Raw genomic sequence first — 23,408 nt, 5'->3', positions numbered from 1 at the left:
TGACATAAACATTTGTTACTTGTCGGGAAGTTAATGCAAAGAAATCATTAGTCTCTGGCATGTGTGTTTTAGTATAATGCTTTGAGGACTGAAAATGGCCTTTTAAGAACTTTCATAAAACTGAATTTATCACTAGCTAAACTTCGGTTCCAGTCCTAAATAATTAAAGACAAAAAGCATGTCTCGTATCTTACTGTAGATTTAAAGTAAGTCAAACATTTGCATTTTTGCCTGTTTGGACATAAGCCCATTGATTCCATTGCCTTTTAGACTGCAAATAAATTAAACAATGTTAGAATGTGTATTTTACTACCATATGTTGCTGAATTTATGATAATTAATTTTGAAAGACAACTTAAACATTCAATTTTATACATGTCTATTTTATACATGTCAATTTTAAACATTCAATTTTATACATGTCTACTCAGAAGTAGACCCTATTGAAATCAGTGGGACTAACTGCTAAGTAAGGTTAGGATAACAGCGGTAGCAGTGCTAGCTTTTATCACAAGGGTTCTGCCAATGATTTCTTAGTGAATGGACCCAAACAAGGTGGTTTAGATTCCCAGTGATGCTGAATGTTCACTTGAGATTGATAGTCAACAAGTAACATACTGAAAAGTTGAATAAGGCCTTCAGAAATATAGTTCAAGAGGGTAAGAAATCTTTAGGTAAAGATTCACATTGCCTGTTTATTAATACATACCCCCAAAGTTCTGTTTTTGATAGAGCAAAATACCGAGTAATCTAAGGGCTCATTCATACTTCCACCTGTCCCATGCCTAGAAAGCATGAGTCCAAGCTGTTTTCCGCTTGTCCCAAGGCTTGTTATGCACAGGTCTAAGCAGTTTTGCCATTGCCCCACTGTTTTTCCATGGAAAACCTGTTCTTTAGTGCTAAATCAGAGCAAAGGTCAATCCAGAGCAAACCCGATGGATGTTTGCTTCAATTCAGCAGTAGAGATCAGGTTTTCCTGGGGGGAAGTGACCGGGCAAGTGGAAGTGTGGAAAGCCTTTTCAGACGTTGAGAATAAAACTGGTTTTAACAGGCTGTTCACATTGTGAAACTTCGTAGTTCAGATAGGAAATGCATTGCTTGAAAACTAACAATTAATAGTATAGTATCTTGTTAATTTAAGACAGTGATAGAATGTTGCAAATGGAATAGTGCCTTCAATGCACTTCAATGCAAATTACAGTGTTCAAAAAAGTAAAGTAAGATAGATGCTTTTTGCCTGTCTGACATTCAGATTTAAGGATGAGGGACACTGAACTCAGAGTGTGTCTTTTATATCTAACATATCTTTTATATCATAACTCAAAAATAGAGAGTGACAGAGGACTAAAAGGTAATCTTGAGCAAGTCGGTATCCCTAACAATATTTTAATCATGGCCAGAGTGCTGTGATACAGATAGCCATGTCCACGTTTCCCAGACTTTTGCATGGTAGGATAATACCTTCAGCGTTCACATAATGACACAGACAGCCCTGGGCTTGCAAATTCCCTCTCACCCATGAGACGATGCCATTGGTCACTTCCACTGTTGGTGCTGATTAAACCACAGTTCTCCATTACAGTTGTACCTTGGAAGTTGAATGGAATCCGTTCCGGAAGTCCGTTCAATTTCCAAAACATTAGGAAACCAAAGCATGGCTTCTGATTGGCTGTAGGAAGCTACGGAAGTCTGCAAACCAGAACACTCACTTCTGGGTTTGTGATGTTTGGGAGCCAAAACGTTTGAGAACTAAGCTGTTTGAAAACCAAGGTATGGCTGTATATCTGAATTTGGGAACTGTGGTTTCTTCTGTTTATGGTTAGTTAACAAACTAGGATCTGAAACGAGCACTTCATCTCGATTTGTATGAGGGAACAACATTTAGAATAAGCCACAATTTCCTGAGTTCAGACGTAATTGGAAACTGCAGTTTATTCTAAAGTAGAAACATTTAAGGGGGAGGAGGGGCGCAAGCCTGAGGTTTGCTGCTGGTCATTTTCTAACAATTAGCATTGTGTTTGAACTGGGTCAATAATTTTATATAACTGCCCTCATTTTTTTCTTAACAGAGATGTGTTTTATTAATGTTGGCAGTGTTAGCAAATTGTTACTGGTAGATCCATGATTTGTCCCCTTCTGCAATTCAACTCTGCAATAGTAATGAATTAAAAAATAACTTAGTGATTGCAGTTATTTATATCTCATCTTTCAGGATATAGATATTCCCAAGGTGCTTTTGTAATAACAAAATACATTTAACCCCCCTCCCCCACAGGTAAACACTTACAAATCTCCACCTTTCCACGGCAGGTAGATGTCCCCGGGGGGGGGGGGAGTTCAGCTGCAACAGGCTTTTACAACTCCTTCACCTGCCTTCTCTGACAATGAGCCTGCAGAAGCGGATTACGTAAGAATTTGTACTTAAAATGCTAAAGCATTTCTCTCCCCTCCCCCTTCATGGAAATTTATTCTGAAATAAAACAGATTTGTATGCAATCATGTCAATCTGCTGCTGTTTTTTTATTTGCTTTGGATACTTTCATTACTTGCAGTACACAACTTTGCCACTATATTCAGTTGCTTGGGAAGGTGTTACTGAGATTTACAGGTATCGTCAACTTTTGGAAAGAATGGCTCTCCAAAGCCTTCTTAAGCAAGAATACTTTATATATGGCCCTAAGAAGCCAGTGTACCCTGTCAGCGCTGAAGGCCCTAGAGATTTCCCTGAGGGTAATTAAATCACTGACGCAGCAGTAGTTATTTGTTTTACTTTGTAGGGGTTAATACTGGCTGATGTTCGGTTGGTTTGAGGTTTAAATGTCAACATAAATAAATAAATACTATATCTAGTGCTTCAGTATTTATTTAATGCCAGCATCCTTTCTCAAGGGCTGCTCCTTGCAGACTGAAGCGAGCAGAAGAATTTACCTGAAAATAAAAACTGTGTTGGGGAATGCTTCATAGGGACTTTATTTTGTATATCACTCTGCAATTCCAACCCCCCCTTGTACATTTCACTATTTTACCAGCTATCTTTGCATTAAGATCTGAATAGAAATCAGTGTTTCTTCCATCTTTTTTGTCTTCAGGTTTCTTGCAGTTACGCAGTTCTCTCCTACCCATGCCAGAAAAGCCTTTCCTTGCTTTGATGAGCCCATCTACAAGGCCACGTTCAAAATCAGCATCAAACATCAAGCAACCTATTTATCTTTGTCCAATATGCCTGTGGAAACTTCTGTTTTTGAAGAAGATGGATGGGTTACGGATCACTTTTCACAGACTCCGCTCATGTCCACATATTACCTAGCCTGGGCTGTTTGCAACTTTACATACCGTGAGACTACCACAAAGAATGGAGTTTTGGTAAGTATTTTATTTTATTTTTTTAATCGGCTTACATATATTTATTGAAAAACCTTCCTTTTTTGAGCGGGGGGAAGGGAAATGACATGTCTCCCCCCCAAAAAAATGCTTGCATATTCATTATCTATTACATTTAAAGTCCTTTCTGCCTCCTGGTGAATCTGTTATAGTACAAGCAGAAAGAGCCTATGATCAGGCTATTAATATCTGCCTTCACTTTTCATTGCTGCTTCCATATATGAACAAAGGTTATACAGATGTTTGTGAGAGGAATTTGTCTCTCTTAGAAGTGTTAAAGTGCATGGTTTTTTCTCCCTTCAGTTCATGGCAATGATTTTTTTTTTTTTTACAAGTAAATAATGCTTTTGCATATATACATTCAGCCATCTCTCATTGGAGCTGCTTCACATACTATCAGTTAGTGCAGTGATGGCCAAACTTGGCCCTCCAGCTGTTTTGGGACTACAACTCCCATCATCCCTAGCTAACAGGACCAGTGGTTAGGGATGATGGGAATTTTACTCCCAAAACAGCTGGAGGGCTACATTTGGCCATCACTGAGTTAGTGTATATATTTCAAGCATAGCTACAGTGCAGCTGATTACTTGAGGGAATGCTAAAAGTTTGAGTATTCTTTTCTGTGTGCATTCTACATGTACATTGTGTGTGGATCCAGTCTAAGGGCTAATTGTGGCTCCGTGTGGTATGTACACATGGTGAAAGAAAGGCATGACTTGCTGGTTTCTGTGTCCTGTGAAGTAGCACTTAGTTAACCAAATATCCTGTGGGTATAGTATAACACCAGTCTGTTTTCTGAGAATTCACATACACTAAGAGCATTGTGATGCTAGACCACCACTAAGTATGTAGGCAGCACACTACAACTCATGTGTGTGTGATAGCATGAAGATGACAGTGAGCGGAACAGATGCTGTTGCTTGTACTTCATTGACTGGCTCCATATTGGCTAAACAGATCATTAGCTTAAAAGTAATTATTATCAGGAACAATAACTAGTATTTCTGTTGCAAAATGAAGTTGCCGTTGATTCTTTCTCAGGGCTGTAGTGAGCCAAGTCCTACAAAAGAGTAGACCTATTGAAATAAATGAGCCTAAGTTAGCTATGCCTATTTACATCAGTGGGTGTACTCTGAATAGGATCACTCTCAGGCTTTATTCAGTTACTATGGGAATAATTGTGGAACAACTTCTGCTTGGTTATTTGGACTTACCTCCCTCCCTTCTCACTTGCTCTGGTTGGGGGAAAACCTGGAACAGATTTAGTGGGCAAGTGGAGAGTAGAGAGGGGAGAGAGAGACCCTTTTGCACAAGCAGAAGTTGCTTTGCTTACGCAAAGAGGTAGAAGAAGAGGAGTTTGGATTTTATATCCCGCTTTATCACTACCCGAAGGAGTCTCAAAGCGGCTAACGTTCTCCTTTCCCTTCCTCCCCCACAACAAACACTCTGTAAGGTGAGTGGGGCTGAGAGACTTCAGAGAAGTGTGACTGACCCAAGGTCACCCAGCAGCTACATGTGGAGGAGTGGGGAAGCGAACCCGATTCCCCAGATTACGAGTCTACCACTCTTAACCACTACACCACACTGGTACTTAGTGCTACTTTGTATCTATAGAGCGCTATGTGTAGTTGGAATGTAAAATCTTAAAGGGGTTTCCAGCTGCGTTTTTGGATCATTAGGGAGTGACTTTGTAATGGTTTGCGGGTGTCACACACAAGGTTCTGCAAAAGCATTTCTTTTTGGAGGCCATACAGTATGCTTCTGAATGCCAGTTTCTAGGAACTGCAGGAGGGGAGAGTGCTATTATTCTTGAGTCCTTCTTGCCGGTATCCTACAGGCATCTGGTTGGCCACAAGATGCTGGACTAGACGGGCCATTGGTCTGATCTATCAGGCTGCTCTTACATTATTTGCAAAGACTTCTTGGAAGCACTGAATGGTTTATCCACAGACACCCTTCACTTGGTTCTCCACATTGAAGGAAATGTTTGGTTGCCCTGGAATGTGGCTTAGGCTTATTGGCAGCGATCCAGGAGTTGCAATGTGTGTGAGAAGAAACAAAACTATTTACGTCAGTTTGTTTTGTTTTACAAATCTCATGTGCAGAACTGTGTAATAAGCCAAACATTTCACCAGAAATTGTGGCAGCTATATATATATATATATATATATATATATATATATATATATATATAATCACAACCTCCTGCCAACTCTCATTTCTTTCTATTGCAGGGAGGAGGGACTTTTTCCTTTGCAACAAGTTTAATCCACATAAAAAAGCATATTTGTGTTAGAATTGCTGATTGTGACTTGGGCCAAAGAGGTGGAAAGCATCTTCTGCACGCCTGTGAAAAATATCCAGTGTTTGTGTGATTATTATTATTATTTTTTAAGTAATGAGCTCTGGAGTGTTTTGTCCTTTGCTGTGGGTGTTCTATAAAAGCACATAGTCAGGATCTGAGGGCAGAGCTTTCCCTAAACATGTAGCACCACCCCTCCATAGAACATTATGGTGAAGGGCAGGTAATAAAGAATAAATGATAGTAGTAGTAAATGTGTGTAGGATTTCAATCTTCTGTTTGTTGGGCTGCATATCAAAACCAGCGTTAAGTGCATTAGAATTTGCTTGGCTGCTAGTTTGAACGATGCATTTTGTCTTCTGTCCCTGGAGAAATGCATTGTAACCTAAAGATTCTGCTACTTATGCCTTAGCTTTCAGCTGAAGTCCATATCATAACCATCTTGGCACTTTACTTACTAGTTCAATTTCCACTGTATTGAGTGGCAAGTCAAGATAGTCCAAAAACAGCAATAACCAGCCATGCTATTTTTTTAGGCTGTCTTCTGTGGCTACACTAAAATGACCTGGTGGCCTCACTGAATTAACTTCTACCTTCAAAAGATCTTTTTCTTAATTGTAGCACATCATACTTGTAATGGCGAAGAAGTACTTAAGTTTGGTCAGGGGAAAACAAAGCATTTCTGCTGTAGCAGTCAAGGGCTCTTGCTGCTTGTTATAGCAAAGGTTCTCTTTTTACCTGCGTCGAAATAAGAGCTGATGACTTGCACTTGAATAGGTCTCAAATTCCATGAAGTAGAGAGCAGTGATGCACAAGCACATTAATTTGTGAGAGCATTGTAAAAATATTGTGGATTAACAAAGCTCGTCGTTAACCGTCTTTGTCTCATTGAAGTTTTATATAAAACAAAAATGCCAGGTACGACCATTCTGTATGCTGCCAGAGTATTGGAATATTGCAGTTTCCACTACAGATGCACATAACATATTATATAGGATGGATTCAAGGATGTGTGGAAGGAGAGCTGCAATTTACTGCCCCACCATTTAAGGGTATGCAGTGTTGTGGGCTGCACTCACTTCTAGGTGACAAAGTTGCACATACTTCCATAGGCCAGAAGATCAGGCTGTTGGATTTGCAAGTGGGTAGTACAGTTATACCTTGGGTTTACAAACGCTTCAGGTTGTGTTTTTTTGGGTTATGGACCTGCCGAAACCTGGAAGTACCGGAACGGGTTACTTCTGGGTGTTGGCGGTCACGCATGCGCAGAAGCACTAAATTGCTCTTTGCGCATGCACAGAAGCGCCGAATTGCAGCCTGCATGTGTGCAGACGTGGCACTGTGGGTTGAAAATGCTGCGGGTTGCGAACGTGCCTCCTGCACGGATCACGTTCACAACCCGAGCGTCCACTGTACACTTCTTATGCTAAATGGTTGCTATTGCAAGTTAGAGCCAGTGTTTAGTATTTGGCTGCCATATAGAACTTAACTATATAAGTTCAATAAATAATAACTATAGAAGAGTAGTCCAAAACATAGCTGCCCTCTGCAGAAAAGCTAATGATTTAAAGACATTTAAGTCATGGACTCAAACCTGTTTGACAGGGACTCAAACACATCTTTAACATATATTTTATTTTGATTGAAGTGTGCTACGAAGTGAGAGAAGAAATGGTTAAGGTGCTCTGTCTCCTAAAGGGACCCCTGACCATTAGGTCCAGTCGTGGCCAACTCTGGGGTTGCGGTGCTCATCTCGCTTTATTGGCCAAGGGAGCCGGTGTACAGCTTCCGGGTCATGTGGCCAGCATGACTAAGCCGCTTCTGGCGACACCAGAGCAGCTCACGGAAACGCTGTTTACCTTCCTGTGGGAGCGGTACCTATTTATCTACTTGCACTTTGACGTGCTTTCGAACTGCTAGGTTGGCAGGAGCAACAGCTACCCAATTAAAAGAGTAGTAATAGTTGCTGTCATAATGGTATAAGTAATAATAATAATAATAATAATATAGCACAGAATATCCTAGAAAGCTCAAGGAAATGACCTGGCATCTTGAAGGGAAAGCCATGATTTCTTTTTTCTTTTGCACCTTCCTTCATGCCCCACCACTAGCTAATCATGTTATGGGACAAAACTCTTGAACTCCAATATGATGGTTAATCTGAACATGATTCCCGGCTGGTCAGCTGAGCACAGCCAAGAGAAAACTTCGTCGCTTTGGCATGCTTACTCTACACAGCATGCCACTTCAACTAAGTGGTTCTTTCAAGCTTCATCGGAAAGGAGAAAATTACAAGATACTGTAGAGAGAGAAAGGGGGAAGTAAATCCCTAGTGCCATTTGGTATTGCTGTTAGTCAGTTTACATGCATCAAGCTTGCACACAGGCTGGCACAGTATGTGTACAGCAGCCAAAGGGCATCCTTTCGGAGGCATGCGGAAGAAAAACTCCAGCTCTGTTCTCTCCCTTGCTATATCTGTTTTGTAGGGCAACTGCATGCTAGTGTTAGGGTGATGGTGCTGCACTTGACTCTTAGGATGCTGTTCTAGGGCAGGGGCTCATTTCACAGAAATTTCTTAGAGGGGCAGTTTTGCACTTTGCTTCATAACTTTCTTTCTAGGGGAGCTAGAAACCTAACTTTTTTTTAAAGCAACACTCAGAATTTGTGGCCCTTGCCCAGGAGAGTGTTTTGCTGATGAACTCTGCAGGTTCTTTAAAGGATCTTTGGTAGTCAATATATGAGGGGAAAGATGTTATTATTTCAACAGAATAGGACAAACTCATTAAACGGTAACAAAAACAAAACATTAAACCTCCTTAAATCTTCTTACACAGTAATACAAAGCCCTGTACCACCAAGGAATGACCCCAAAGGAACAATTTCAAAGTAACAATTCCCCTCCACCAGATCTTCACCCACATATACCACCAGATCCAACCTTGGGAAGCCTCAGCAGTGTTTGGTCTATCATCCATCTTCCTCCTGACCACATTGGCCTTCACTATTTGTACCTGCTTCAACCAGTTGGGGCTGGATATCTGCACGGCTGCCATTTTGGCAATTAGGACTCCTAATCTGGCAAATCAAGCCCTTTTGTTCCATGGAACCCATGGGTCCCATATTGATGAACCCTGTTAGGTCTTCCCACCTCACACCTACAGACCCTTTGGCAGCACATCTTTCTCCAGCCTTGATAACTGCTGTGGCCTCAGCTCAGGGAGGAAGATTGACTCAAAGTTTTCCAGTCCAACCTTTTTGAAACCAGTGATGTTTTTGATCATACATGCTATGCTAAATTTTTTTTTGCATTGAAATAAAAATCCCAAATAGAAAGTAAATTTCTATTATCCATAGTAGTTGAATAATGCAAAGACTTTAGACTACAATACTCTGTGCTAAGATAATTTAAAATACTGAAATATCATTCCAGTCTAGGAGTGAACACTAGTCCTAGTTTGCTTTGAATACTTAAATTCTAGAGGAATAATTGGAACTGAACAGCTAATTTAACCTCTTTTCTATTCCTGGAGAATTTGTAAGCAGTTCACAATTTTTCCCAGTTCATTTGTTATTTAGATTTACTCAACAATTATTCTGCATTTGGGGGCTGATTGCAGATATTCTACACTTGAGCTCTATGTTGTGTAATACTGAGTGCTCTGATAAATCATGCATTCACATAGTGCAGGAATTTGGCTTCTGTAGTTATTTTCATCAGTAAAAATGTACTCGCTATATGATTTTTCTAGGAGGCAAACACAAAAGGGATGGACAGTGGCGTAATAAATTAATCTGAAATGCGAATGAATATTCATAGCGATTCAAGCAGGTCTACGTGTTGCAGCAGATAAGTGGGCACTTACTATTCTGGGTGGGGTATTTCAGTGGAGGTAGCGCACAGTTCATGGCTGCCTTTGTAAATACATAAAGAATTCTAGACACTGGTTACTGTCATTCTGGTACTTCGGTAAGCTCTGAAGTCATTAAAAAATCACAAACTTCCTTTGCACTTTGATACAAAGCCAGCTTTCTAATAGCCACCCTTACTTATCCATGTTTTGCTGCAGTGTACAATTTTGTCTATGTTCTAGGTCACCTAAAATCCCCTAAGGAGTAGAACTGTTGCTCAGTAGAAATTGCTGACTAGATGTACTAAATAGTTTTACTTTTAATGCATGCAGTTATTTCAGTAGACCCCAACATTGTGAACAACTGGATCACGGGTGTGTGTGGAATCTTCTACAAGACCAATGGGTAGTTGTGGATAAAAGTGTTGGGCTTTGGCCAGGGAAACTTGGGATCAGATGACCACTCAGCTATAGAGCTCAGTGGAGTCCTTTGGACAAGTTGCTCTCATTCACCCACATCTATCTCATAGGGTCATTATAAGGATAAAACTGGATAACCCCACACAACCTGCCTGGAAAAGCAGGATGCAAATATGATAAACAAATGAAGAGTCTTGTATTAGTGTGCATGCATGGTATAAATAGGTAGGGGAAAATGTGGAGAAGTCCTTTTCTGCAGTTTTATGCACATGGAAAGTGATAGTGTGATATGCTCGGCATTGTTGTTTTTCACATTATTTTTAGACCTTTCTTTATTCAAGCAGATCTGGAAGCATCCTTCACATATTCATGCCTCCCACAACTATGTCAGGTAGCTGTAACATCCATTTTTACAAAGTGTTACTGATACTGAAATAATAGTTTAGAAATATCCACAGTTGAAGTTCCACACAGAAAGCATCCTTTGTTTAATTTGGAAGTATTTCTGTTGAACTTTGGGGAGGCTTAGAAAGCAGTGGGATGTATTGCAGCTTTTTAAACCTCCCCAAGGCTTAGCATGAGACCTGAAAATAGTTCCTACCATTATCCAGGCTTGGAATAATAGCATAAGCTTTCATGGGGTGGGGGGGTGGGAATGTGTCAAGCTGCCAGGCATAGACCCTTGCCTTTTTATTCTCATGGAGCTTGAGAACTATTTTTTTTTGGTAAGGTAAACACAGCACCCAATGTGCTTGGTAATTCAATGGGTAATTCAACTGAGATGTCTAAGAGTTGTTAGGGCAAAATGACTGGCAGGCGAATGTTCAGGTACTTCCTTCCCACCTTGTTCCTTTCTAATGTGAGTCTCCTTCAACTGAGGACTTTTTGTAAAGAAGGGCTGTCAGGAATTTGCTACGTGCAGCTGTAGAGTAGCATGTAGTTGATCTTAAGCTGTTGATCTTGGGTGGGTGCAGGCAGCACTGTGGTGTAAAGCACTGAGCCTGGGCTTGCCGATTGGAAGGCCAGTGGTTCGAATCCCCGCGACGGGGTGAGCTCCCATTGCTCGGTCCCTGCTCCTGCCAACCTAGCAGTTCGAAAGCATGTCAAAGTGCAAGTAGATAAATAGGTACCACTCCGGTGGGAAGGTAAATGGCGTTTCCGTGCGCTGCTCTGGTTCAGCTTAGTCATGCTGGCCACATGACCCGGAAAAACTGTCCTCAGACAAACGTCGGCTCCCTCGGCCAGTAAAGCGAGATGAGCACCACAACCCCAGAGTCGTTCGTGGCTGGACTTAACTGTCGGGTCCTTTACCTTTACCTTTTAAGGCAGTTATGTAATCTAATTGATAAACGGCACCTTAAACATAGGTTGCGGTCACCACAATGGAATGTCTAGGTGCCTCTTTTTGTTTGCTATTTTACAGTGGAATATCATCATCATCATCATCATCATCATTTTCATTCCTGTTCTGCTTTATATTTTAAAAAAACAAATCTCAAAGCAGTTTACAACACATCCAATAAAACAATCCAAAATAAAACAAATTCAGGCTTCACGGAAAATATTTCAGACCCTACTCTAAGGGACATTTTGCTTTCCCCAAACACCAACCTAGCATCCACAGATCTCCACATGGTCGCAATTGGATCGGTGCTAGTTGCAAAACGCACCTTGCACCTGCCTAACTTCTAACACTGGATGTAGGGACTTTGCACGTGGTTGCAAATTCCAAAAGAAATGTTGCTATGCATTTCAACTTTTTGGTTTTAACTGTTAATGGAGTACTTCACTTTCTTCTTGGAAATGCCATCCTCAAAGCATCAGCAGAGCATATCACTTGTCAATTAAATTTCTTAGTTCAGAAATATGAACTTTGAGAAGAGACCATTATAGAATGTGTGCATGCCCTCTTCCCTTTTATATGACTACCCAGTCTCTATATGAAATGGTGCCATTAAGGAGGGAGCCCGTATGTCGTATAATCCACAAATAATGCAAGCGGAATGAAATATTAAGGGGAAACCCTGTCGCTGCTCTGGCTAGAGTGTCAATAACTAGCTGCTTGGCAGTGGCTTCCACAAACATAATTCAGTATCTGAGGCAACATGTCATCCTCCTATTAATTTTTCAGTAATATAAAACAGAAGTTAGTTAAAATTTATATTACAAGTAAGCAATAAGTGGGCTCCGCCTTAAGTCCTTGCTGTTCACAGCTGGACTATTTAAATTCCTAAAAATACATTCTCTGTCAGTGAGTCATTGCTTCAATAATAATAAATAAATAATGCTGAAATGTTTTCATGGGTGAGTCAATGCATTGCAGTAGAGAAACTCAGTAGGACATCGACAATATAGGTTTTCTTTTTAAATCCTTCCCTGAAAACACCCACACAGTTTAAACTGAACATTGTGTGTATGTATATAATAAGCATAATATGAAAAGGTGCATATTTGTATAGATAATATAAAATGAATTGTATTAATCTGACTCGGGGAAGTATTCTGGACCTGTATGATGCTAGGCATTGTGCTTTGCCAAGCATGATTTCGAAATGCCTTAGGACAGAAGCTTACATGTGCTGGACCTATTAAGGTAAGTGATGCTTGCAAAGCGATTGCATCCAAAGCTACAGCTTTTGTTGTCTTTGGAACTTTACTAGGGCCAGATCTCCTAGCAGAGAGGTGTGGAACTTTCAGCCCAAGACCTAATCTTTGCCCACTATGGGGTCAGATTTGTCCCACAAGGCCATTATCTTAAGACCTGACAGTCAGGGCTTCAAAATGCAGCTTCATTATGACTTTAGGTGATTTGAAAGGTGGGCTGCCCTTTGCAAGGACAGAATTTAGAGCAGAGGAGGGGAGGAGGAGTGCTTAAATTCTTTGTCATCAACCATTTGTCTGCTTCAAATTACTCCCAATATGCTTTCACCCCATGGGATTCCAGATGTGGATTTACCATTGCATTTGGGGAAAAGCAGCAGGGTGGATGATGAGGACCTGGAGTAGATAAAGGAAAGTTTCAACAGCCTCTTCTACTGCGGTTTATTTCTTCAAGATGTAACAGTTTTTAGCATACGTCTCTGCAAAAAGCAGCAGCCTTCTTTATACTTTGCATGCAATGTATCATTTGCCCCTTAAGCTGGTTGAGGCTACCAGCAGAGCGGTAGGGATTTTTTAAAGTGACATTTCAGAATGATGTGATGGTATTTTATTTTATTTGCTCTGCCCTAGTCTATGGATGGAACCAGTACAAGTTTGAGTAAGCAAAAAACAATGTATCTTAGTACCTTGAGTGCTTAAAAAATAATAATAAGGTGGGTGTGTATTAACAACAAACAATATCAGACTTGCAAACAAATTCACAGAATAGTCTAAAACCCATGAATTGCAAACGTACAGCCTATTGTTATTCATCTCCGTTTGAATTTGCAAGCTGAATGCACTAGGAAAATACTGTACATACATAGTGCTTACTCTTTTGGGGGAAAACTCCTCAGTCAGCATTTGTGGTACACACAGTATTTAAATGCATACATATATTATCATAAATTCTCTGCTGCTCTTGAATAGAATGGCATTTAATGAAAAGAGGTGCCACATTTAAATCTTTCACCTCTGCAAGCAGTTGTAAGCATGGAAAGTGGCAAATGCACAGAGGAGAACTGGATTTTTCAATCTGCCTTAAGTAAAGACTACTTCATTGACTATCAGGGCTGGTCCTACCATTAGACAAAGTGAGGCAACTGCCTCAGCAGCGGATGCTGGGGGTTGGAGAGTGGTAGTAAGGGGGCTGGAGGACAGAGCTGTGTGTGCCACTCTCCTGCAAGCTTCCCTGCTGCCCTCAGATGTGGCAGATATTGTTCTGCTGCCAGCCTGGCTATCTTCTGTCTGTGAAATTGGGAGAGGGCTCCTTTGCCTCAGGCAACAAAATGCATTGGACCAACCCTGCACATTATCTTAATCATGTAATAATCATTTCATCACATGGTAAAACTGGATGTTTGGATGCTATGCCTCATGGTCATAGAAACTGTTGAGTTGGAAGGGATCCTGAGGATCAGGAATATGCAGCTGTCCTTTACGGGGATCGAAATGTCAGCTTAGGCATATCATAATCATAATCATAATTTATTTGTACCCTGCCCACCTGGCTGGGTTTTCCCAGCCACTCTGGGCTGCCAACAGAGATTAAAAAGACATTAAAACATTAGTAATTAAAAACTACCCTAAACAGGGCTGTCTTCAAATGTCTTCTAAACCTCAGGTAGTTGTTTTTCTCTTTGACATCTGGTGGGAGGGTGTTCCACAGGGCGGGTGCTGCTACCGAGAAGGCCCTCTGCCTGGTTCCCTGTAACTTGGCTTCTCACAGTGAGGGCACTGCCAGAAGGCCCTTGGCGCTGGATCTCAGTGTCTGGGCAGAATGATGGGGGTGGAGACGCTCCATACTCTAACCAACTGAGGTATTATTAGGCAGTGATTTAAGAATGGGTTATGGAGGTGAGAAACATTTTCAGATATTAGTTGCCCCTGAAACGGAATGCATGGGATCTCTCAAAGAATTGCTTTCCTACCCCCATCCCCCCCTTTTTTTTAATCGGATGAAGCAAAGGTAAATTTATATATTGGCTGAATTTTGTTGACATGGTTATGTGAGCATTCTTATCCTGTGTCTGGATCATAATACAGCACTTCCTAGCTCAACTTGTTTCTCAGCATGTTTTTCAGGATGTTTTGAATAATTAGCAGGATATGTGGTGAGAGAATTCACAAGTCTGGTTTGATAATGCAGGGAGGGGGGGGGAATCCATTCACGTTGGCTTTACAGAAGAGAATGCTGAGGTAAAAAATGTTGTGTACACCATTACTACAGGTGTAGTGTGGAGTGGAGAGTAAGTCCACTCCGAGAGAAATCCTCAAAGGCATGAATAACACCCAGCCATTCCCTGCCTTTGTTGATATGTTGTCCAGGTCTGTAGCAAAGTCTTGCAGTCTTGGTACTTTGAGTGAAGAGAAAAACATTGCGGGTCTCCCATCCTGGGTATGGAGAAATATAGTGATAATTACAGTGTTAGTTCTGGGAGCTAAAAGCTACAGTGACCAGACAACCTAGAAAGATAAGGAGGCATAGTCAGCAGGAGAAGAGACTGCCAGAAGCTCTCATAGAAAGAAAAGTGCCTTACTAATGAACACCCACGCCTGACTCATGGGGCTAGTCTATTGAGGAAATGGGAAAGCCCAGTCACAACTGCTTCCTAGTTGTATCCTAGACATTGGGAGTTGTCAACAGGGAATAGATAGATAGAGACATAGATAATTTTTTATTTGTACCCCACCCTCCCTGGCCAGAGCCGGGCTCAGGGCGGCTAACATCATAAAACTAACACAGTATACAAAAAATTAAAAAATCCTTCCAGTAGCACCTTAGAGACCAACTAAGTTTGCTATTGGTATGAGCTTTCGTGTGCATGCACACTTCTTCGACTATGGCAGACCACCACGGATACCTACCTATAACAGTATACAAAGAACATAAGAACATAAAAACAGGCAATCAATTAATTAAAATACATCTTAAAATTAGTTCAGAGCAAATTAAAATCTGGACAGATGGCAGTCCACGGGTAAAATTGAGAGTGGATTGAGAGTAATGTGCCATCGATGACACCCATTCCATCTGAATAAAAGCAGGAGAATCAGGTGCTTGCAAGGTGCTTGGAGATGGTAATGGGCTGCATGTGGGCTAATAAATTGAAACTGAATCTGAACAAGATGTGTTGCATCTTGAGCCTGAGAAGTAGGTAGAAGGGCAGTTCTGTATGGGGTTGCACTCCCCAGGAAGGAACAGGTGTGTAGCTTTGATCCATCTATGTTGCTTGAGGCATTGATAGCTTCGGTCGCTTGGAGTGCCTATTTCCATCTTAGCTAGCCTGTCCTGGATAGGGCTAGCTGTCCTAGATAGGGCTACGTTGGCCACAGTGATCCAAGCTCTGTTAACTGCAGATTTAACTATTGCAGTATGCTCTGCATGGAGCTGCACTTGAAGACAGCTTGGAAGATGCATCTACTTGCAGCTCTGAGAAAGGTTTCTGCCAATCTGAGTGGGTATGGAACTGGAATCCTTGTGCATGCCCACACAAGCTCAGGAGCGTGCCAGTTCCCTCCAGAGGTAAATTCTGGATGAAAAACCCAGTCTGGGCTTTCCAGTAATAGGTGGTGAAATTTTAACTAGGTTGTTCTGGCCACAAAATATTTGTTTTCAAAAGAAATGCATGCCTTTTTGTTGTTGACAGACACAAAGCAGGTACCAACATGACGCTTGCGTTTTGATATATCTGTTCCATCAGACAATGTAGCTTCTGAGGAAATTGATTTCTTTTTTCCTATTAGAGATCTGCTGGCTGTATGCAATCAAGTTCTTTAGCTGGAAAGGAATATAAAATAGTTTGTGAATCTACCTTTGCCTAGCCCTTCACAGAGAATCAGAATTGCAATGGATCATCTGATCCTATCCCCTGCCTTTAGACAGGAACTTTTTGGGAATGTATCAGAATATCCCCTATAAGTCAATAAATGTAATAAATAATGAAAATAACTATTTTGAAAATCTCAACAGAAGATCTTCTGAGGAAGATTACATATGCTTTAGCTACAAAGTTTTAAAGCACTTTGCTAGCTTGCTTTTGACTTCTTTTCACCCATGTTGCTAGCTCCTATATATATATATATCTAAACCTGACAAATGTGGACCGTGTGATACTTTTGCTCCACAGTTTGATGCCTCCTCTAGCTCTTATAATCTTCTATTCCACTACCTGACACCAGTGATTTATTTCCTAAAGGTGTGAATCCTGCTTTCCTTTATCAGTTTGACCTTTGCTACTGACATTATGAGCAAGCTTCATATCCATTATCTTAAAGTGTTTCTGTATGATTAAAAACACTTTCTGTAAAGGAAATGTGAAAGCTAAGTGTAATCTTTGGGCAGAATCTCACCTAAGAACACAGGAAGGTGAGCGCATTCCCGCAGCAGTATGAACATCTGTCAATCAAGCCAGTGTTTTCCTGTGCACCTACCACAGCTGCATCATTTCAGCAGAATGAAAATGGAACTGCTCAGGCGATACTGTGCTCATTGGCATCTGTTTGAGTGACAGATACAGTATTTACGAGACAGGAGAGTGATGTGTGCTTTTATTTATTTATAGAACAGCCTCTCCTAAAGGGTTGAGTATGTTTTAAAACTGTACTTTTTGGAAAGGATAAAGAAATTAGCTGTAGTTTTGTTTATTCCTGTACTGTGGCAGGAGAGCCAGCGACTGCCAAATTTCTAGTTTCATGCGTGCAACGTGTACTCTTCAATTACCTTCATTCATTTGTGGCTTTGATACGGCCCGTTTTAAGCCTGATCTCTTAGCAAACAGGAACCCAGAAGAAAAGCTGTCAAGAAGGAACAGAGTAACCGAGATGAGCTGACAAATTCATGTGATAGCCCAAACCCTAAGAAGCCCAAACCCTAAGAAGCTGATCACCTACCAGCTTTGCTCCTGTTGAGGAGGCAATCACAGATTCCAATGGAACTTGATATAGATTACTGATTATTATTGCTGATCAGGATTGGGAGCTTTCTTGCTAAATCAGAAGCACATGGCTGGAAGCAGAGCTCAGGAGTGATCAACTGACTCTTACGGAATGCAGCTGCACATTTCATAAGTGTACTTACATCAATAGAACAATGCAGATATTGCATTCTGCAAGTCAAGGTCTGTCACCCCTGCTTTCCAACAACTTTATGCCTTCCAGATGTTTTGGACTAGAGCACTAATTATCCCAAGCTGCATGGCCAATGGTCAGGTCAGGGATCATTAGATTTTTGAACTCAGCAACTTCTGGAGAGCAACATCTGTTTTTGACCAATAGTCAGATATGAAATTTGTGGCCCAGAAAGATGGCTAATAGCTGATCTGATACTGCAGTACCTCAAACAAACATAAAATTTATGCATACTAATTTTATTCATGTATACTCAAAAGTAAGGTCTGCTATGTTCAGTTGGGCTTATTCTGTAGTGTGCATAGGATTAGAACATTAAATTTTCAATTGATAATTGCAGTTATCACATTAATAGCATAATGCAGGAATGGGGAACTTCTGGCCCTCCAGATGTTGGTGGACTACAATTCTCATCATGCCTAAGCCGGTCCTGCTGCCTGGGGCTGATGAGAGTTTGGGTCCAATGATATCTGGAGGGCTGCAGTATCTCCACACCTGGCATAATAGCATGAACTTGCCTAAAGGACTGTTTTATGCAAGATAGCCTAACACACAAAGTAATTGATCATTAAGGGTGTTCGTTGTAATGGTTATTTTGACCTTGGGAGTCTGTGTCTGTGGGGACCTCCTTGATAGTACAGGAGCATTCTCAGTGCAGTTTTTTGTTTGATGATATTATTATTATTATTATTATTATTATTATTATTATTATTATTATTATGTGCTGCTTCATGCAAAAATTTGCTTCTAAACAGTCTACGAACCATAAAAACCAATTTTATAAGCACCCATAGTTAAAACACACAGTAAAACAGAAAAAGTAAAATGGGAGTCTCAGGTTGAGAGATCAGGAGAAGGCTGCTCCCCTTCCCTGGGGGGTGGGGTTGCAGGTAGGCCATGTGCTCTCCCCATGTACAGTGGGGTGTGTGGTGATGCTGCCTGCTTCACAGGGAGTCCCAGCCAAGTCCCAGCCCCTGACTGACCAATCCGGCCGGCCGGGGGACGTGGCTTGCGCCATTTAAATGGCTGTGTGGCTGGGGGTCTCTGCCTTCTTGCCTCTTCCTTCCTCGGTGTTCATCTTTCCGATTGGGGAAACAATGTCTGGTTGGCCGATATCGTTGAGGGCATTAGGTGTTGGTTGCAGGTGTGAGGGTGTTGCTGGTGAGCTGTTTGGCTTGAGTGGTGGTTAGGCATTGGTAAAACCTGGTTTATAGGAGGGGAGGTTGTGGCCTTCAACTGTCCCTCCTCTTTAAGGGTATTCCATTAAAGGGATCTGGGTATGTGCTAGGGCCATGCCACAACCCCATCGGGGACCCTGGGGGAGCTTGCAGTTGATGTACATCAACAGGGCTCCCCCTACTGGTGGTTGACCCTTGCCAGACTACCTGCATGGTGGGCAGGAGTCAGATATAGTCAGTTCAATTCCAATGCCTAAGCCAATACCGCTCACATCTATAACCAATAAAGTTGTCCCATTAACTCATTATTTGTCCCATTAACCCAAATTTTGGTGTCCGTGTGTTTTATTATCCAAGAAATGGGGGAGGACTCTGGGTCTTGATCTGCAATGGCTGTGCATTTTCAAAAGCTGGTTGAATGCCAGGACGGTCGGGGCCTCTTGGATTTCAGCAAAGTGCATTCTATAACATTGGTGCTACCAATGGAAAAGCCTGCCTCTGGGCCACAAAAAGTCAATACAGTGGTACCTCGGGTTAAGAACTTAATTCGTTCTGGAGGTCTGTTCTTAACCTGAAACTGTTCTTAACCTGAAGCACCACTTTAGCTAATGGGGCCTCTCACTGCCGCCGCGCTGCCACCACACAATTTCTGTTCTCATCCTGAAGCAAAGTTCTTAACCCAAGGTACTGTTTCTGGGTTAGCGGAGTCTGTAACCTGAAGCGTATGTAACCCGAAGTACCACTGTACTCATCAGGCTGTAGCAAGACTTAACTGGGTGCCAATTGTTGATCTTAAGGCACAACTCTAGCATTAAGAAGAGTTAGGAACATTCTGTGTAACACTTACATGTACTTTGATATTGTATCCAAGTACTTACAAATAATTGTGTAAAAGACATTGAAGTGGAAACAAAAGGGCAAGCCCTATGTATCCCATATGGAAAACTCTGGGATAAGAAAATAACTTGGCTCCCTTCTGCTTGTTGGGGTAGCAGAAGTGCTTTTGTACCAATTTATAACCTTCCTGCAGAGATGATATTAGGTTGTATGGAAAGAAGGGAAGGAAAGGGCAGAGTGGAGCATGGTTTGTAGCATGGCATCTCGTAGGCCACAGAAGCAACTCCCTAATGGATAATATTGGAAAATATTTGCATTGGGAGATTAGTGTGACAGAAGGACTTTTTTTTTAAAAAGGCAGGTAGTGCAGAACTACACAATTCTGCCTAACTTGCCCAGAGAGAACACCGATAAGCTTGCAGCTGTAGAATTCTGTGATCATTTTATCATTGGGGGCTTTTAAGGAAACATTAATTTACTATTTACCTAAGCCTGTTTTTCTGTGGTCGTGTGTGTGCATACACAAAGTACAGAGATGTTCTAATGACCACAAACAACTGAAACTCTTGTTTGATTTCTCAGTAAAGCTTAGTTAATAAAACATGCTGAGCACCGGGTTCAGTAGAAATGGTTTCACCTGCTCAATCCCAGCGTCTCATGTTTCAGCATTTATTATGGTCTTTCTGAGCTTCACCATCTATGGATTTGCACACATTTTTCTGGCTCCCCTGGGCATTGGCTAGATTGATGGCTTGGCATCAGCATTTATTAACTGATACTGCCTATTGTTGTTAGCTTTACATGGTTATGATGTGCAAAACCCATCTAAATCAATTGGACTGAGCATGCATCTACTCAGTTTTTATGCTGTGATGCTTTGCCCTCTTCTGTGTTCGTAATTCCTTCTGAAATCAGTTAAATGTATTTGGTTGCAGCTGAGTGGAGGATTATGTAGCCTGATTGAATTTGAAAAGAATGTATGCAAGTCACTTTTCTGTTCTTAATACCACCGGCTTGTAGCACCTTTGACTGCGCTGTGGGATACAACTTTCATGATGCAAGCTTTGAGCCTTACTAGATTATGCATATTTCTTTTTCTTTGATCTTTAGGAAATACTTCCTTATTGTATTTGAATTCACTTCTACTATTTGACAACTACCTATTATTAATTAAATTTATATACTGTGCTTCATCTGAAGATCACAGGGTAGTTTACATCATACCCAGGGACATATTACTAGACCCAGATTGTATGCACTGGACAGTCATCACATTGCCCCAGGTATACACCAACATGCCCCCCTTAAAAAAAGAAAGCAGAGAAAGCTATATTGGTGCATTAGGAAAACATCACAACAACTGGGAAATGTCTTTATTAGACAAAGTGTGGGGTAGGGCTGTAGCTCAGTGCTACAGCATCTGCTTTGTATACCAAAGATCCTAAGTTCAACCCCAGACATTGCCAGGTAGGGCTGGGAGAGACTCTGCCTAAAACCCCGGAGAGCTGCTACCAGTCAGTTTAAACAATACTGAGGAAGATGAACCCTTACTCAGTGTCTTATGTTTCTTTCCTATGTTTCAAACACAAAATGGCAAGCGAGCTTTCAAGTTCTCCCAAATTGATGTGTGGTGTAGTGGTTAAGAGCGGTGGACTCGTAATCTGGGGAACCGGGTTAAGGTCTCCGCTCCTCCACATGCAGCTGCTGGGTGACCTTGGGCTAGTCACACTTCTCTGAAGTCTCTCAGCCTCACTCACCTCACAGAGTGTTTGTTGTGGGGGAGGAAGGGAAAAGGGAATGTTAGCCGCTTTGAGACTCCTTCGGGTAGTGATAAAGCGGGATATCAAATCCAAACTACTACTCTCCTCCTCCTCCTCCTGCTCCTCCTAGTATAGTATCTAGCATTGCAGTCAATGCACAGGAACATCATTGTAGATCAGCATTCAGATAGGGCTGTAGCTGATCCCAAGATCAACTCCTGGGACCTCCATGTAGGCCTTTCTGAAAGCCTGGGGAGCCACTGTCAATTAGTTTGGATGTTGCTGAGTTAGATAGACCCTATGGTTTCATTTGGTATAAGGAAAGTGAATCGCCCTATATCTCCTGCCTTTCTTACATGGAGGAGTAATAATAACATAATGAGGCAAGCATGGGTTCTAGCAATTATGTCCTTATTACTCTGCCATGGAAGAAAGGCAGGAGACATTGGACAATGGTTTTCTCCCAGCTTAGTTGTTCTGCTTTAGGAGACATTAAGCCTTGCTCAAGAAGCAGCACAACAGGAGGGCAGCACCTTTTGAACTGCCGCTAAAATTAAAAGCTGCCTCAACATGTACCATAAATCAAACATCAAGAAGGTATGTTTGGGCTGCAGACTAGAAACCCAACAGCTTATGGTGAGATTTATGCCCAAAATTGAAATGTACATATAACTTGCTGTTTTGAGGCAAACTTGCAAAATGTATTATTCTAAATATATCTATTATTCCTGTCACCTTCCTAAACTTTCCATGTAGGACCCTTAGTGTTAATTGCAAATTAGATGGGTCTCTGCTCCTGACACACTCAATGCTGAGTACTGTAAGGAAAGTTTGAATCTGGGGCATAATGAAGAGATGGCAGGGATGGCTTCAGGGTAAGGGGAAGTGGTTCTTCAGCTTTCCACGTCCATTGATAAGTACCAAAAAGAATGTTTTAATAAATGAAAATTGCTACTTTGCCGGCAGGTTAAACAGAAACCTTTTTGGTTGATTAGGGAAGTGAGTGGAGAGAAAGCAGGATTTTTCTCTCTCTCCTTTGGAAGAAAATATCATGCTGTCAGCTGTAATAATGAAATGAATGTGCTAAAAATCAATGTCTTGGGAAATGTTTTGGCTTCAGTTTTGTTAGCTTGTAAAATACTATGGAATAAGGTAAAACCAATAAGTGAACATAACAAAGTGATCACACATGCACACACACAATATTCAACCAGTTCCCAGACTAGACCACAATTAGTCTAGTCTGGAAGAAATAGTGGCATTTTTGGTATGTCATTTGTGAGAGTGGTGCTATTTATATATGGTTATATGAATCAGTTTTAAAGTTTCAGCCCTGAGACATTATTTCAGTAACTTTATATCTGGGAGAGCCCAGCATCCTTTTAATGCAGCAGCAACTTTATCACATATTTCAACACTGGGGAGTTTGTGAGGGACACGTTAGATGCTCTACTCTTCTATCAGAACTTTAATACCTAGAGGGGTCACCAGGACAGAGTCAGGAGCAGCTGTGGCAAAAGTGATTTAGGTTAGAAATGTAAACACACCCTAATTTGGAGAAGAGGAACTGGATCTGGTTGGTGGGCCAGTTCCTTAATTCCCCCATCCCTTACAGACAGGCTTTAAGCTGTTAAGGAGGAGTTAAAATGGAAGAGGTATGAGGCTGTCGGGTGGATAGGAAAGAAAGAGAATGAAGTCTGCTTGTCAGGGATTCCAGGAGGGAAGAAATGAGGAGGTGAGTTGCTTCCTTGTCATTTGCTGTGCTCCTTCCCTGGCCCTGTATTGGCATCTCCTTTTCTGACATTGCATTCTGTCTCCATCCCTATGACTGGGACTGGGAGCTTGGGTGAGACTTCTAGAAGCAAAACAGGCAGCCATTGTTGAATCACTCTTCCCACCCCACATACGATAA

The 23,408-nt window shown here is 41.4% G+C and overlaps 1 protein-coding gene across 2 annotated transcripts in view; it reads left to right on the top strand.

Annotated features, from left to right (window-relative positions):
* TRHDE (thyrotropin releasing hormone degrading enzyme) overlaps positions 1-23,408 on the top strand; it is a 199,110-nt gene that overhangs the window by 5,739 nt on the left and 169,963 nt on the right. For both annotated transcript variants that reach the window (XM_083699066.1, XM_083699067.1), the window contains exon 2: positions 3,090-3,363. In XM_083699066.1, the coding sequence (XP_083555192.1) occupies positions 3,090-3,363 (274 nt within the window). The remainder of the gene's footprint in view (positions 1-3,089; positions 3,364-23,408) is intronic.

The sequence above is a fragment of the Podarcis gaigeae genome (genome assembly GCF_964106915.1).
Source record: "Podarcis gaigeae genome assembly, chromosome: 10".
NCBI classification, from domain to species: domain Eukaryota; kingdom Metazoa; phylum Chordata; class Lepidosauria; order Squamata; family Lacertidae; genus Podarcis; species Podarcis gaigeae.
Note: the sequence above shows the minus strand (reverse complement) of the source record. Positions and strands in the feature narration are given on the sequence as shown.